This window comes from Micropterus salmoides, unplaced genomic scaffold (assembly GCF_014851395.1).
Source record: "Micropterus salmoides isolate LMB-PRFRI ecotype aquatic unplaced genomic scaffold, ASM1485139v1 Ms_hic_scaffold_10, whole genome shotgun sequence".
Lineage (NCBI taxonomy): Eukaryota > Metazoa > Chordata > Actinopteri > Centrarchiformes > Centrarchidae > Micropterus > Micropterus salmoides.
The window spans coordinates 1579246-1593559 of record NW_024040041.1 but is presented as its reverse complement, the minus strand read 5'-3'; the positions used below and the strand labels follow the sequence as shown (position 1 = coordinate 1593559).

Genomic DNA, 14314 nt, shown 5'->3' with positions numbered 1-14314 from the left:
TCCAAACATACTCAGAGTGCCTGCTGAATAAAAAAAGGCTAATGTGTCCTGTGTGCTGGCGTGCTTATATACCCCTCCGGTTACGCCATCACACGCTACCGTTCTAGCAACACCAATAGGATTGGAGTAGTTTCATTCATACTTCAGCCCTGCCACGCCCAGAGGCGTTCCCATAGTGTCGTCACCGACGAAGTTCGAGTTCCCTCGAAGGGGAACTAATTTGTCTAGTACTTTACCAAGGTGTGGTAAACACCTGTTGCAAGTTTCTGTTATAGGCAACCAGGTGGTGACAACAACAATTCCCATCTCCAGTGAACACATCATAAATAAAATCACAATTTGTGCCCTTGTCTAAACCAAGTAATGGTAACTACAACTCACAATTGAGTGTATGTGTTAGTGAGGGCATTTCAAGCAAAAGTACTATTCAGTAGTCTTTGGAAACACATTTATTTGCTGTCTTTCAGAGAGTGAGATGATCGATATTAGTCATTTGTAAAAGATATTTGGCTGATTAGATTATTTCTGTCTCTGCTTCTCTGTGTCTGTTTCAGACGCAGATGGCTCTTACCCTCACTATGGCTATGCTGATCTGCCCCTGGACACCCTGCCACTAGACCCTGAACTCCACGAGCCCTACATCCCTGACTTGACCTATGACCCAAGACAGGTCTACCCTGAACCGCTCTAACAGGTAAATACACACATAACACTGTGTTGACAGTTTTAGAAGTTTAGTTATTTTATTTTTAGTGAATATTTGGTGATCAGATTTTGCACTTTTTGCAATTTGAGAAATCGTCTCAGAGTAGTCAAATAATAATAATGATTATAATAATACTGTTGATGGTGCATTAGTTAGTCCAAATACTCGAAATGACACTTAGGGGTATTGAACATTGTTTTCCACTGATCTCCCTCCTGAATACGAATGAATTTACAGCACTGTCTGTGACAGTGACACAAGTTTTAAAACAACTTTAAAAATAAGACACATTTATCAAGCAACATTTATCTAGCTTACTTCTCTTACAGTTTTTTTCTCATTGAGCATATAATAATATAATAATAATAACACATTACATTTAAATAGCACTTTATGATAGATACTCAAAGCACTTCAGAGTGAAGTGGCGGGACTTATCACAACCACCACCAATGTGTAGCACCCACCTGGGTGAAGCATGGCAGTCATTTGCATATCAACTTGACGATGAGAGGGAGGAAACATAAGGCCAATTACTGTGAGGGATGATTTGGGGAATTTTGCCAGGACTCCCTACTCTTTGCGATAAGTGCCTTACTGCACCGGAGCATTGGGATCTTATTGTTAGGACCAGAGAGAAGACTGCCCCATACTGGCCCACCAACACCTCTTCCAGCAGCAAGGAGAATCCTCGCATTCACTGTGTGGGTCTCTCTCTCTCTGTTTCTCTGCCACATTTACGTTGGCGACCACTAATAAATCGGTGTTGACTTCTACACCACATGTTTTAGTATTTCAGACAGGAAGCGACGCTCCGCCTGCATACTCTCTTGGATACGCAGAGTCTCTCTAAACAGACAGACACTGCTCTGTGGGTAATAACCATGAATCTCTGCCGGTAGCACTTTACGGAAAAGTAATGTTTTAAATAATTCAGGCATTAAGGGGTTAAGCCCAACCGCTCTACTGGAGCTGCTCACTGGCAGCAGATAAGACTGTAGTTGTACTGGACAACTTCCAGGTGTTTAATTGATGATCATGCTTGAAAATATCTCTTGTTTTTTGTTGCAGGATAATTAATCAGAAATTCTAAAAGAACAAAGGAATGGCCAAATCAGAGGAAGAAAGACTGGAGAGACAGGTGAAGGAGGAAGGAGACTGAAGGAGTGAATCACCAATGGAATCAGCCCTTTCCATGGGTGGAAAAAAAATCCCATTTGGCAATCAAGAATCAAAAGAGGTTGTTTCTTAAAAACAGGTTTATTGTTGCTGTATGTGAAAAATGTAACTTTGTTATAACTGGGGGTGGAAGTGTGTGTGTGTGGGGGGGGGGGGTATCTGGAGTTTTGAGGCATTGTTACTTGGGTAAGTTTCTAAATAGGCAAGGAAGACTTACATTGAGAGTTTGGGACATGCAGGACAAGCAGGAGAGCTTAACCGGTGGTGGAAATGGGGGAGGATTGTGCGGGACCGCCGTTCTGAGAGGAAAAGTTGTGAGGGAACGGCGTTCCTGCTCAGATTCTATTCAATATTTTTTATAGGGGGAAATTGCTTATAGCTGTTTTTCACTGTTTCTAAAGAGTCAAGAAACTAATATAATTTATTGTGCTTGAATGCACTATAAATCCAGCTACTGTCCATACAGGTATGACATTGCAGGATCCCTGGAACATCTTCCCAATGTAATGTTTCTGTGTCAGTGTTGTAATAGCTACCGGCTAGAGGTTTGCTGGAAGCTGCAGTGATGTTGATAGGTACACGTAAAATCCAAAGTGACATAAAATCGGCCGACGCACCCTATTTTCCCATGATTATGCTAACATTACATTGTGAACAACAAATACGTGCTGAAATAGAAATGCTGCTCTCTGTGAGCTCTCACACACACACCGAAGATGCTCACAAGTCTTTGAGCTAGAGTCCAAGTCAAGTCTCAAGTCGCTCGCGTTTATAATGAGTATTGTATCACCTGCTGCGTTCAAACCAGGCTGCTTATAAAACTGCATAGCTATAAGGAATTCTGAACATTACTGAGTTGATAGCTCCGGTTGTTACTGTAAGTTATTGCAATAAAACCTTTGTGAGTGAGAAACAAATACTTAATCAATACACCTGTTCAACATGTGGAAAGTGTATATAGTGTATATTGTATATAGTGATTTGTTGTTGTAAACATTTAGTTATATTTTAAATATTCAGTTCTCATCCTGAATTTATTATATTCAAATAATATATTTTTACAAAGCACTTTTAGTGATAAAAACAACTAATAAGAATATTGACAAAGAATCAAACCAATAACAGTAGTCGATACAAAATCAACGGTGATGGTGTCTTTGATATATCTAGTCTAGTTAATGTAACGTTAACCTTGATTATTGATTCATGTGTTTATTGTTGTTGTTTGACAGGAGAGGAGACAGCATGAGAGCAGCAGAGCAAGGGATAACAGGAGAACATGTCTTTAGAAGCTGCATAATCTAGAAAATAATCTTATAATTTAAAGTAATTAAGTAAAATCTCCCCCTCGTCCAAGTGGCTCCCCCAGTAAAACGTGGCCATTTCCACCACTGGACTTAACCAAACTAAAGTAGTATTTTATCCTTAAAGGCTTTACAAGTTAGACAGAATTCTAATTTGCTGAAATGTTTCAACATCACATGTAACGCTGGTATATTAGTTGCGACATACAAGGATTTTTCCCCACATGGGAAACACTCATGTTATTCAGTATTAAGTCCAATCTCGCGTCAAATTATACTTAACTGTAACCCCCAGTTTAATCAACTTTTTACTGGCGTCACAAAAACACTTGTTAAGCATTTAACAGGAACAGACTCTCCCAGTTCTACCAAATGCAACCTGTGTATCCCAGCCTTTAGCCGCTGTTTTTTTAGATGTCTCCTCTGTGTATTTGAACAGTGCACATGTTCAGGGGTGTCCATGTGTGATTGTTGCATGGTAGTGTATCGTGTACTAATAGAAATATTCTTCGCCTTACATAATGAGAAAAAAATGACATGAGTTCTACAAGCTGCCCGCCGCCTGGAGAACCTCAATGCGGAACTGGACTACAAATCCCAGCCTCACTTTCACTAAGCGGATATTCTGTTAAAATGTCCACAGAAAATGCACTACAAATCCCCTGGTCATCTTCGGTATCAGACTTCAAATCCCAGCATTTTCAAGTCATACCCAATTAAACCTACTCACGGTTGTTGTGGCAACACACAACAACAGCAGCCTTAGCCTGCAATGTTAAAAAAGCACAACTACAATGACTTATCACTTGCTGAGGCAATCTACCGCAGCTGCCCTGTCCCTCAATCTGAACATCATTAAATGTTATTTTCAATTGTTTTGGTATACTGTACATTTATTCAGCTTGCATGGAGGACTATTTAGTACTATGGATGATTTACAGTAAAATGCCTAGATTTAAACAAATCAAACACACAATAAAGTGAAACACAATACACACTGAAATATGTTATGCATTCACAGAACTGTGCAAGGCCGATGTGGGAAAATGCGGTAAAGTAAGAATGCTATAAAAAATAGACATGCTACACTGCATTCAAAATGCCATATACACATCTCACAATGAAGCAAGGATTTGATTTCCAAAAACACACTTAAACATTTTGCTACACTACTCTCCCAATAGGCATTGACACAGGAAAAAACACTTTTTTGATTTCTAGTTCACATATCTTTGAGAGCTTGAGAACGAAATAGACCACAGATAGATAAAATAAGCGGTACAGGCACACAAGTGATAAGGTAGTACAAATGCGAGAGGGACACCTTGGTATACAAATCTTCACAACTTGTACAAGCTGCCAAACTTTTAACTCAAATTCATCCTCAGCACTGATAGTGTATTTCTGTTTTTATTACTGTATATTGTCTGCTAAATACCAGAAGGGAGTTACAAACTAAATTTCAATTTACAACATGTTGTTTTATGACAAATAAACCTACCTTGTATGTATGGGCATAGCACAAAATTCGTTGTAAAATCGATTTTGGTACACCTGCAGTAACTTAACATTTGATACTAGGTTCTTCCTCACATTTTCACTGTATTTTACAGAATGGAATATTTCAGATGTATGTTACTAAAAAGGGAAGAGCAGGACCAATGACTACTATTTGTAGTCTGTTTGGGAGGCATCAGGTGTGTTAAACCCCATTCACACACATTCATTTACGCTCACACACTAGTGGCTATACTGTGTATAACTGCACTGCACCACTGTGTAGAATCAGCATAGTTTTATGCTAACACCCATCAATATTGTATTTGAAAAGTAAAAACATGGAAATGTTACATGCAAGCAAGTCTTTAGGAGAGATTTGTATGATTCATGAATGTACAAACAGTGAAGGCAAATGTCTTTCTGACAACAGCCCTGAAGGTTAATCCGTCCACTGTGGTGCACAGATGCATTAATCAGACCTTAAGTTTGGCAACTCTTGAAGAACAATTCTATTAAATTATTGTTATTCAGTGTCATTAACCTTCAGTCAAACAATTATTTAAAAAATCAGCACAGCCCTATTTTGGACTTCACCTTTATTCTACGGTATAATGATGATGGTGTGTTTGTGTGGCATTTGATGTGGTTGATGTGTTGATGATTGCACTTCTGAGAGGAGAAGGTAAAAAAAGGGAGATAGGAGTTTTAGTGGAGGAAATTTGACCAATAGTGTTTCCTGCTGGTCCTGTTGAATTAGAAGACAAAAAGGGTCCTATTTGCTAAATATGAGTGAAGCCATGACAGCACCGTCCCTTGGATACAAATATGCTGCTCCAAGCCCTCAAGTCAAGAAGCAGAAACAACATAAATGTTGTAGGGTTAAACCGAGGCGAAAGTAACATGGGACGAAAGTAACAAGGCGATTTTCTCAGAGCCCTGATTGCATTTGCAGTCCAAGCTGTGACAGCACCTTCAGCACGCAACCCTTGATGGAGCTGCCAAATATCGCATGATTTTGTCATCGTTTCCCGCGGCCGTCTTCGGAAAACTGTTTTCGAGCACGGCAAGTAAATTTCTGAAGCGGGACTCTTTTTCGAATTATAAGTTTAGTCTCTCGTTTCATGTGTCACAGTAATTATTAATCTACAGGTTATTTAGTGCTTTAACACACCCTGAAGTTTGCCCTGTTAGAGTTTTTCGGTATAAAAATAAATCGTGTTTATATGTCAGGAGTTCCTGTCGGGACGAAAGTAACACTTGTTACTTTTGTCCTGCTACAGTGACCACAAGTGTTTCTTTTGTCCCGCTGCTAATGTGGTGACTTTCTGTGTGTTGCAGCATTTATTAAAACATGTTTATGTCATATTATACCAACAGAATATGCCAGTAGTGTGGGTCAGAAAGACAGAGGTCTGATTCAGCCAGATGTTTATGACAAGGCGTTTCTGGACATCTCTATTAGAAACATTAGTCTCAGGTCAGCTGATAAAGTCTTTCTTTGTTCAGATAATGCAGGAGGAGGGCAGAGATAATTGGGGAGAAGTCTAGACCACAGGTACAGATCACATTATTAAGTCTTCTCCTTGGACTAGGAGAGGAAGCTGCATGCTTATATTAAGAGAGCGGCTGATATTTATTTTGGCCTGTCTCCTAAGGAGCTCAGTGTAGTAGGTGTCAGTATCACTCATACTTTTCTTACTAAAACAAATTTAAATTCATTTCAAAATGTGAAATTTGTATAGGCCTATTCTGTAAATAGCTTTTTAATTTTTATCTTAATTTTATTGTTTATTTTTTTTGTATATTTTTTTTTTTATCTTTGTCTTATCTTTCTAAATTATGTTTAATTTTTTCATGCAAACATGCAAATATCCCCAGTGCAGGATCAGTAAAGTCTTATTTTATTTTAATCATGTCAGGTTGATAAACAATCTAACCATTTCCTCCCTGTTTAAGGTGCACAAATGAGCATATTTATATGATATATTTATAATATATCCTTAATATAATATGAAATATTCTAAACAATTCAAGTTTGGGCTGTCAAGTTACTTTTGAAACTGAATATTTAAAATAAAAATTTTATTTGATTTTTTAAAAAAGGTTACACATTAACAATGTCACAGGCATGTTTATTTATTAAATACAAGGGTAACACACATAAATCTAGCTTGTATTGTTGTGTTACTTTTGTCCCAGCTGACGATGTGCCGCTTGTGTTTAAAGTGAAATTATACGGAAGTCGTTCTACATTTGTCCAAAATACCATCTGATATTGATAGACCACACCTGTGATCACAGCAAACATATATCTCTGTCTGAAACATTATCTTTTAAAATCAGGTTTTTCTGAAAAGTGGTACTTTCGCCCCTGCTGTCCCCTAATGCCAGCTCAAAAAATACCTCTAAAATATACAAGATGGTTCAAATGTTCAAACTTATAGTGTGGCTCAATTAACCAGTTTCAGCCTCACCTGACGTGATGCCAATTTCAAATTAAGACCAAGGGAAACACGCATTTGCTTACCTTTGCAGTGTTACAACTGCTGGTGGGGGGACGTGCTCCGGACACACAAAAACACACACACACCTAAATACCCCCCCCAGCCGACCAGCTTTTGTCACTAAAGGCTAAAGATCATTTATTCACAATCCAGAAACACGTCTGTCAACATGTAGACATATCTCCAGGTTCCAATAAACATTATAGCATCTATTAAAAAAAAAAGTCACAGATTACAGTAGCCTAATCACTCACTTGCAGCGCGCCTTTCTCTGTCAACCAGAGATCATTTCAGCCCTTCTCTGTTTCTTTCCACAGGCTCCACCTTTGGTTTGGTTTTTGGATATGTTGTTTTAGTTGTATTTACCTTGTTTCTTACACATTACAACACCCTCACATCTATCAGCCTGCACGGACACTACTGAAGCACTGATTTTCATACTTTAATAACATGAATTAACACAATGCTTAATTTGGCTTATTTTGAGATAAATAAACATTTGTTAACTTTTTATTAAATGTTTATTTTATCAATTGGTACTAAGAGGCCCAAAGTGTGCCATGAAAATATCCCCCACACCATTTCCCCACCACCACCAGCCTGAATTGTTAATACAAGACAGGATAGATCCATGCTTTGTTGTTGTTTACGCCAAATTCCGACCCCATCATGCCAGGCAATCCTGTGTGAATTGTAGCCTCAGTTTCCTGTTTTTAGCTGACTGGAGTGGCACCTGGTGTTGTCTACTGCTGTAGCCCATTTTTGTCCACACAACTGCTGCTCACTGGATATTTTCTCTGTTTCTGATACTCTAACAAGCCCATCTGGCACCAACAACCATGGCACGTTCAAAGTCACTTAAATCCCGTCTACATGTCTAAATGCATTGACATGCCATGGCTGATATTGGCTATTTGTGTTAACAAGCAATTGAACAGAGCAAGTGTATATATACATAATCTGGTATATAATACACAATAACATAAGTCAACCGGATTTACGGCTTCTTATACTATTTTTAACACATGCGTGGAAAGACATAATAAGTTTATCCAAATGTAGTGTGTGCTTGATAAGATCGAACTATACACAGTCCTATTTATCAGATCAATCTCGGTTTATACATGTTAAGGATGAGTCCTCCATGCACGCCAAAGTTAGTCATGGCGTTCCACAAGGATCTGTCCTCGGACCAATCCTGTTCACTTTATATATGCTTCCTTTTGGCAATATTATCAGGAAACACTCCATAAACTTTCTTTGTTATGCAGATGATACTCAGTTATATCTATCAATCAAGCCAGATGAAACTCATCAGTTAGCTAAACTCCAAATGTGCCTTCAGGATGTTAAAACCTGGATGACCAGTAATTTTCTAATGTTAAACTCAGATAAAATTGAAGCTGAAAACTGGAACCTGGTTCCGCAGGAGAGGAGCTTGATAGCTGAACGCTCTTGCTCCCATTCTACTTTTGGAGACTCTAGGAACCACAAGTAACCCTGCATTCTGGGAGCGCAGTGCTCTGGTGGGGTAGTAAGGTACTATGAGCTCTTTAAGATAAGATGGTGCCTGACCATTAAGAGCTTTGTAGGTAAGAAGAATGATTTTAAATTCTATTCTGGATTTTACTGGAAGCCAATGCAAAGAAGCTAAAACAGGAGAAATATGATCTCTTTTCCTGGTTCCTGTCAGAACACGTGCTGCATCAGCTGAAGAGTCTTAATGGACTTTCAAGGCTTCTCAGCAGATTGCTTTCACTCTAGGAACATTATATGAAAATGTATACATAAGCTTATCAAAGACAAAATAGATTCATTTCATTTTATGGCATTTTGAATGCGGTGCTGAGATATGAGGCAGTTTTGGGAATTGTGTGCAAAGTTTTGAAAAAAGAAGACATGGTTTTGAAAATGTGTAAAGAGTTGTAAAAAAAAAAAAAAGTAATGTAAGTTAAATTCTGTTACTCATTAAAATAAAGAAAATAAATTCTGATCATTTCTGATAGCCTGAAGTTAGTGTCATCACTCTTACTTTTGTACCACTGAATGTGTTTATGATGCATATTTTGCTGCCCCTTTTTAATTATTGCTAAATAGTTTGGTTCCCTGAAGGCATTTATACTACACAGCTAAGGCAGCAAAACAACTAACTTGATGAGCTCTTACATAATCAGTAAGTATGTTTGGTGATGCTTTACTTTATGGATTTCATTTTCTAATAACATCAACAACGAAGTTTCCTCAAGAAACCTTGTAATATTAAAACATCACAAGACGCATTAAATAAAGCCTTGCTGTATGTTTTATCAGTGTTTATTAAGATAATATGATATAAAAATACAATATTATATACAATAGCATACACTAAATTTGATATACCACTATAAATGTATTCCTGCTAAAAAAATAATCCTTTTTAGTTTGTTTAATAATAATAATAATAATAATAAGTCTGTGTTATTGTGTGTCAGACTTGACTAAGACCAAGAATGCTGTAATATTATTATATGCAAAGATTTGCACACACGCACAGACACGCACATTTTGAATTTGAAGTTGATTTCAGTTGAAATAGTCCCCAAGAAATGCACATTTTCTTATCTTTCAGCAGCTGTTTTAAGAAGATACTGAGCTTTTTAAAAAAAAATCTTTTAACTCAAAGTCATCCTCACCACTGCTCCAGGGGTGTACTGGGACTTAAATTCAGCCTGGGACCTTGAGATGGGAGCACAGAAATACTTTTTGCAGTTATACATATTAGTGTTTTTGTTGTATACAGTGAATCAGATTACGCTGAAGACCTTCAAGAAACTTCAGGATGACACCTGCCTCTTCAGTTTGTATAAGCAAGGCAGCTCTGCACTGAACAAGACCAGGTCAGGAAAGCATGAGTCAGTCAGAGCACTAAAATACTAAAATACTACTCCAAATGTAATCACAAACTACAATGCATTCCTGTAATATACAGCAGTGTATGTATGTGTGTGCATAAAAATCAAGAAAATGCAGAAATGTCACAGCAAATATCGTGACTTAAGCAGCAAAACTAAAAACTAGTTATAAACTTAACAGGACAGATTATCAATTATCAAAATTAATAGGCTATAGCTTACATATAATTACAGAGGTCTGGACCTCGGTGACCACATAGCTGGCTACAGCCATGGACCCTGGTACCCTGGTACCCATCTAATGTCCAGAAAAGCTTGATCAGAAATGGCCTTCATAAAAGAACTGGGTTGAAAATGGCAACAGGTGCCCTGGAATGATGAGTCAACATTTGAATTGAATATTTGAATGCAGCAGAAGGCAGTTTGTTTGCCAAAAGGATGGAGAGCAGTACGAGAATGAGTGTCTGCAGGCAACGTTGAAGCAAGGTTACAAGTTTGGGGCTGCATTCCTGTAAACAGAGTTGGCGATTTGGTCCTATTCAGACCATTTATTCAATGGTCTAATCAATGCTAAGAAGTAAAGACAGGTACTTATCCATGCAATACCAACAGGGAGGCATCGGATTGCCTCCAAATTTAGTCTGCAACAAGGCAACAACCCCAAACATACAGCGAAAGTCACTAATAACTATCTCCTGGAAGTGATGTTATGGCCCCCCAGAGACCTGATCACAACATCATCCAGTCTGTTTGGGATTACATGAAGAGAGACTGAGGCCGCCTGAATCCAAAGAAGGACTCTAAGTTCTCCAAGAACTATGGGCCAACTTACCTGCCGAACACATTCTGCAAGTGTACCCAGAAGAACTGCTGCTGTTTGAAGGCAAAGGGTGGTCACATATATTGATAACTTGTCTATTTTTGAAAGTTATTTCTGTGATGTAGGAATGCAGCAACATCCCTCAAAATACTGCAGCGGACAAGAAACACAAGCAGTCAGATTATGAGGCAGGCTGAACTGTTAGTTCGTTTTCAACCTGTTGTATCAACTGATTGCGTGTTACCACACTGGACTTATTTTTAGTGATGTTGCTCTCCCTTAGGAACTATTAATAGAACTGGTGGTCAGAACTACTAACACCCAAGTGGGGAAACAACAGCAGTTTTTTTTCTGTAAGGACAGAGTGCCACTTTTCACCGATATCATAGAGCCTTGTAGTACCTGTGTTGTAGAGAAATGCGTACATTCACAGGACATCCATCCAAGGTTATTACTTGTGAGAGACCATATCTCCTGCAGTAACTTATTGATCATGTGACCACAGGTTGACCATGAGAGAAGCTGGACTGAGAATCCAGCCCAAGTTGAGTCGCTTTAAAGTTGCGTCCGTAATTTGAACCTTCCGAAATTGGAACAGGTTGCAACAATATGTTGGTTATTTCAGCAGTACAGAATTGTTAAATAAGTATTAATTTTTGGCAATAAAAGTAAAAATTATACTTTTGGTTAACATATGTTTATGGGTTTCATTTCTTGGATGCTACTGTAAAAATAAATCAATAAGCATTTGCTGTTTCAACATTGCATTTGGTGTTGACAGTTTACTTTTCAGCACATCTTAGCAGATTAGTTTTACTCTACAACACTGTATGGAAATGTACACACACGCCTGTGAAAGACAAAAGAGCTTTAGATTTAGAACAACAGTGTGTGCATGGTATATCCAATAATTTACTATTTTGAAAAAAGTGTTTGCCATCTGATGCCAATGCTTCAATCTGGGTTGTGTTTATGGCATTTTGAATGCAGTGTTTCATTTTGAAGGAGATATGAGGCATTTTGCATTTTGTGTGAGCAGTTGGGAGAATTGTGTGTAGAGTTTTGAAAAAAGGAGACAGTTTTGTAAGCAGTTGGAAAAAACTGTAATAAAGAATTTTATATGACAATGAAAAAATATTTTATATAATATGTAGCACTGTAACTATAAAATATGATTACATATCATATCACATCACCTACAGAGACATCATGACACTGTATATTCCACTGGGGGGCAAAAATGATGAAATAAGGAAAAAAAGATTTGATGGTGGAAGGGGGGATGAGGGCTGCCAACTTTTAAGTTTCGATTGGAGTGATATCCGGTATTTCTGAGGTCAGTGCATTTCATGAGTAGGGCTTCTGTGACATTACCCACCTCAGGGGTCGGGGTCATCATTCCTTAACCTCCAGGAATTTAGTTTAAAAACTTCAGCAGCCAAATTTAACTTCTTTAATGTAATGGAAGGGCATTCCAGAGATAAGAACACAGTAGTCAAATTCTCTGAAGCCAACTTTTTGTTAAATGAAGGAATGACCAGGAGACCAGCATCAAGAGAGTGAAGGGGGCCTGCTGGTGTATATGGTGTTATTAGCTCAGATAGGCAAGGAGAGGCCAGAATAGGAGTTATATTGTCAGACTTTCTAGTTTTCTAATATTAAGGAGTTGGGAAAGGTCATTTGGCTTTACAGGTACATAGAGCTGTCAGCATAGCAATGAAAATGAATACTGTATTTTCAGATTATGTCATGATGTCTATTTGCTAAATATGAGTGAAGCCATAACAGCACTGTCCCTTGGATACAAATATGCTTCTCCAAGCCCTCAATTCAAGAAGCAGAAACAACATAAATGTTGTAATGCCAACTCAAAAAATACTGTGAAAACGATTAATCGTCTCGCCATTAAGAAAGACGCTTTGCGCATTTACGCAAGAGGTACAGCAGCATAACGTCATTGGTTTTTTGAATCTCCCAACACCAACAGGATTGTTCAGGATGAACTGACAGCCGCCTCTAATCATGAGAGTAACTGGTTAAAGCACAAACACATAGTCTATACATATTTACGCATGATCCATCAGGGGAGCTACTGTCTTGTTAAGAGGAGCAGAGATCCCCTGTGGTTTGCACCCTGCCTACAATCTTGACAATCGGATTCCCTCAACAGGAAATGACATTACTCTTGGTCAATTGGTATTAAGGAGCCCAAAGTGTGCCAAGAAAATATCCCCCACACCATTACCCCAGCACCAGCCTGAATCGTTAATACAAGACAGGATAGATCCATGCTTTCTTGAGAGATTACATACATGACCATACATCAAACTCAATTTGACAGGAACTTCCGGCACCGTCCCTTTCCACTGCGGTACCTTCAACAGCATGCAGCAAAATAAGAATGAGTGTGGTGGACCGTCTGTCACTGAATTGTTTTCAGCTAATGAGTTTCTCTTAGAGACTTTCTTTGTTTCTTTCAAAAATGGAAAATTTTAATGTCATTCTTGTTAATATTTAAACATTTCTCTGTGATACAAATATTACAAACATATTCAGGGCCATTTTATTAAGAATTAATACAGTTTTACCTGTAATTCAGAAATAACGTGGATGCATGCACAAATATCAAGGATTGCAGTATTAGCAGCAAAAGGTACTTTATCCAGGGTTCAATTATATAAAATGTCTTATTACACTAGTGCACTCATTTAAACTTTCTCTTAGGGGAATTCAGGTTTGTCTGTGGTGGTTGGTCATTTTTATGACCTTTATGGATAGTTAAAGTAGACCTTCATCTTTATCTTATTTTGTATTTGCTCTTCATAATTATAAAATTAGGAATAAAATGCTCAGCAGCAAGATCCTTTTTTTTTTTTGCAAGTAATCACTAAAACTGTCATGAACCCTGCATCTCTCACCTGAGTTTGGGACTGAGTGAGTGTGTTTTGATTTGTTTTTGTCCTTTGGGTGAGTGAGGCATGCTTGGTGTGTATTTGTTCTGTTTTTTTCTTCTCTCAGTTTTTTTAACCCTGGGCATGTCTGGGTTCCTGAGTTGGCACTTGCTGCACCTGCTGGCAATCACGCACCTGCTCCTGATCAGCCATCCCTACCTCTTAAGGAGAGACCAGACTTCCATTCCCTGCCGAATTGTTAAGTCGTGTACCGTAGGTCTTACCTTAGCATTTAGCCTTAAGCCTGTTAATCTAGCAAGCAGCTTGCTTTTACTAATTTCTCTCTGCCTGTCTCCAGATCACCTGCTCTACCTGTTCTGCCTGCCTGCCTACCAGTTCCAAGTCCCTCAAAGCCAAGATCATTTCCAGCCAGCCACGCCAGCCAGCCCTCACGCTCCACTGCTTGGAAAGAGACTCCCTGCCATCTCACCCTGCCTAGTTTGCTCACCCTGCCTCAGT

At 38.5% G+C, this 14314-nt stretch overlaps 1 protein-coding gene across 1 annotated transcript in view; it reads left to right on the top strand.

The window, feature by feature from the left end:
• The window catches only part of LOC119918431 (junction plakoglobin-like), a 178412-nt gene extending 171953 nt beyond the window's left edge, over positions 1 to 6459 (top strand). Inside the window, exons 16-17 of the mRNA XM_038739180.1 lie at positions 555 to 694; positions 1778 to 6459. Of these exons, the coding sequence (XP_038595108.1) occupies positions 555 to 691 (137 nt within the window). The 3' untranslated portion in view covers positions 692 to 694; positions 1778 to 6459. The remainder of the gene's footprint in view (positions 1 to 554; positions 695 to 1777) is intronic.
• Positions 6460 to 14314: the final 7855 nt, after the last annotated feature.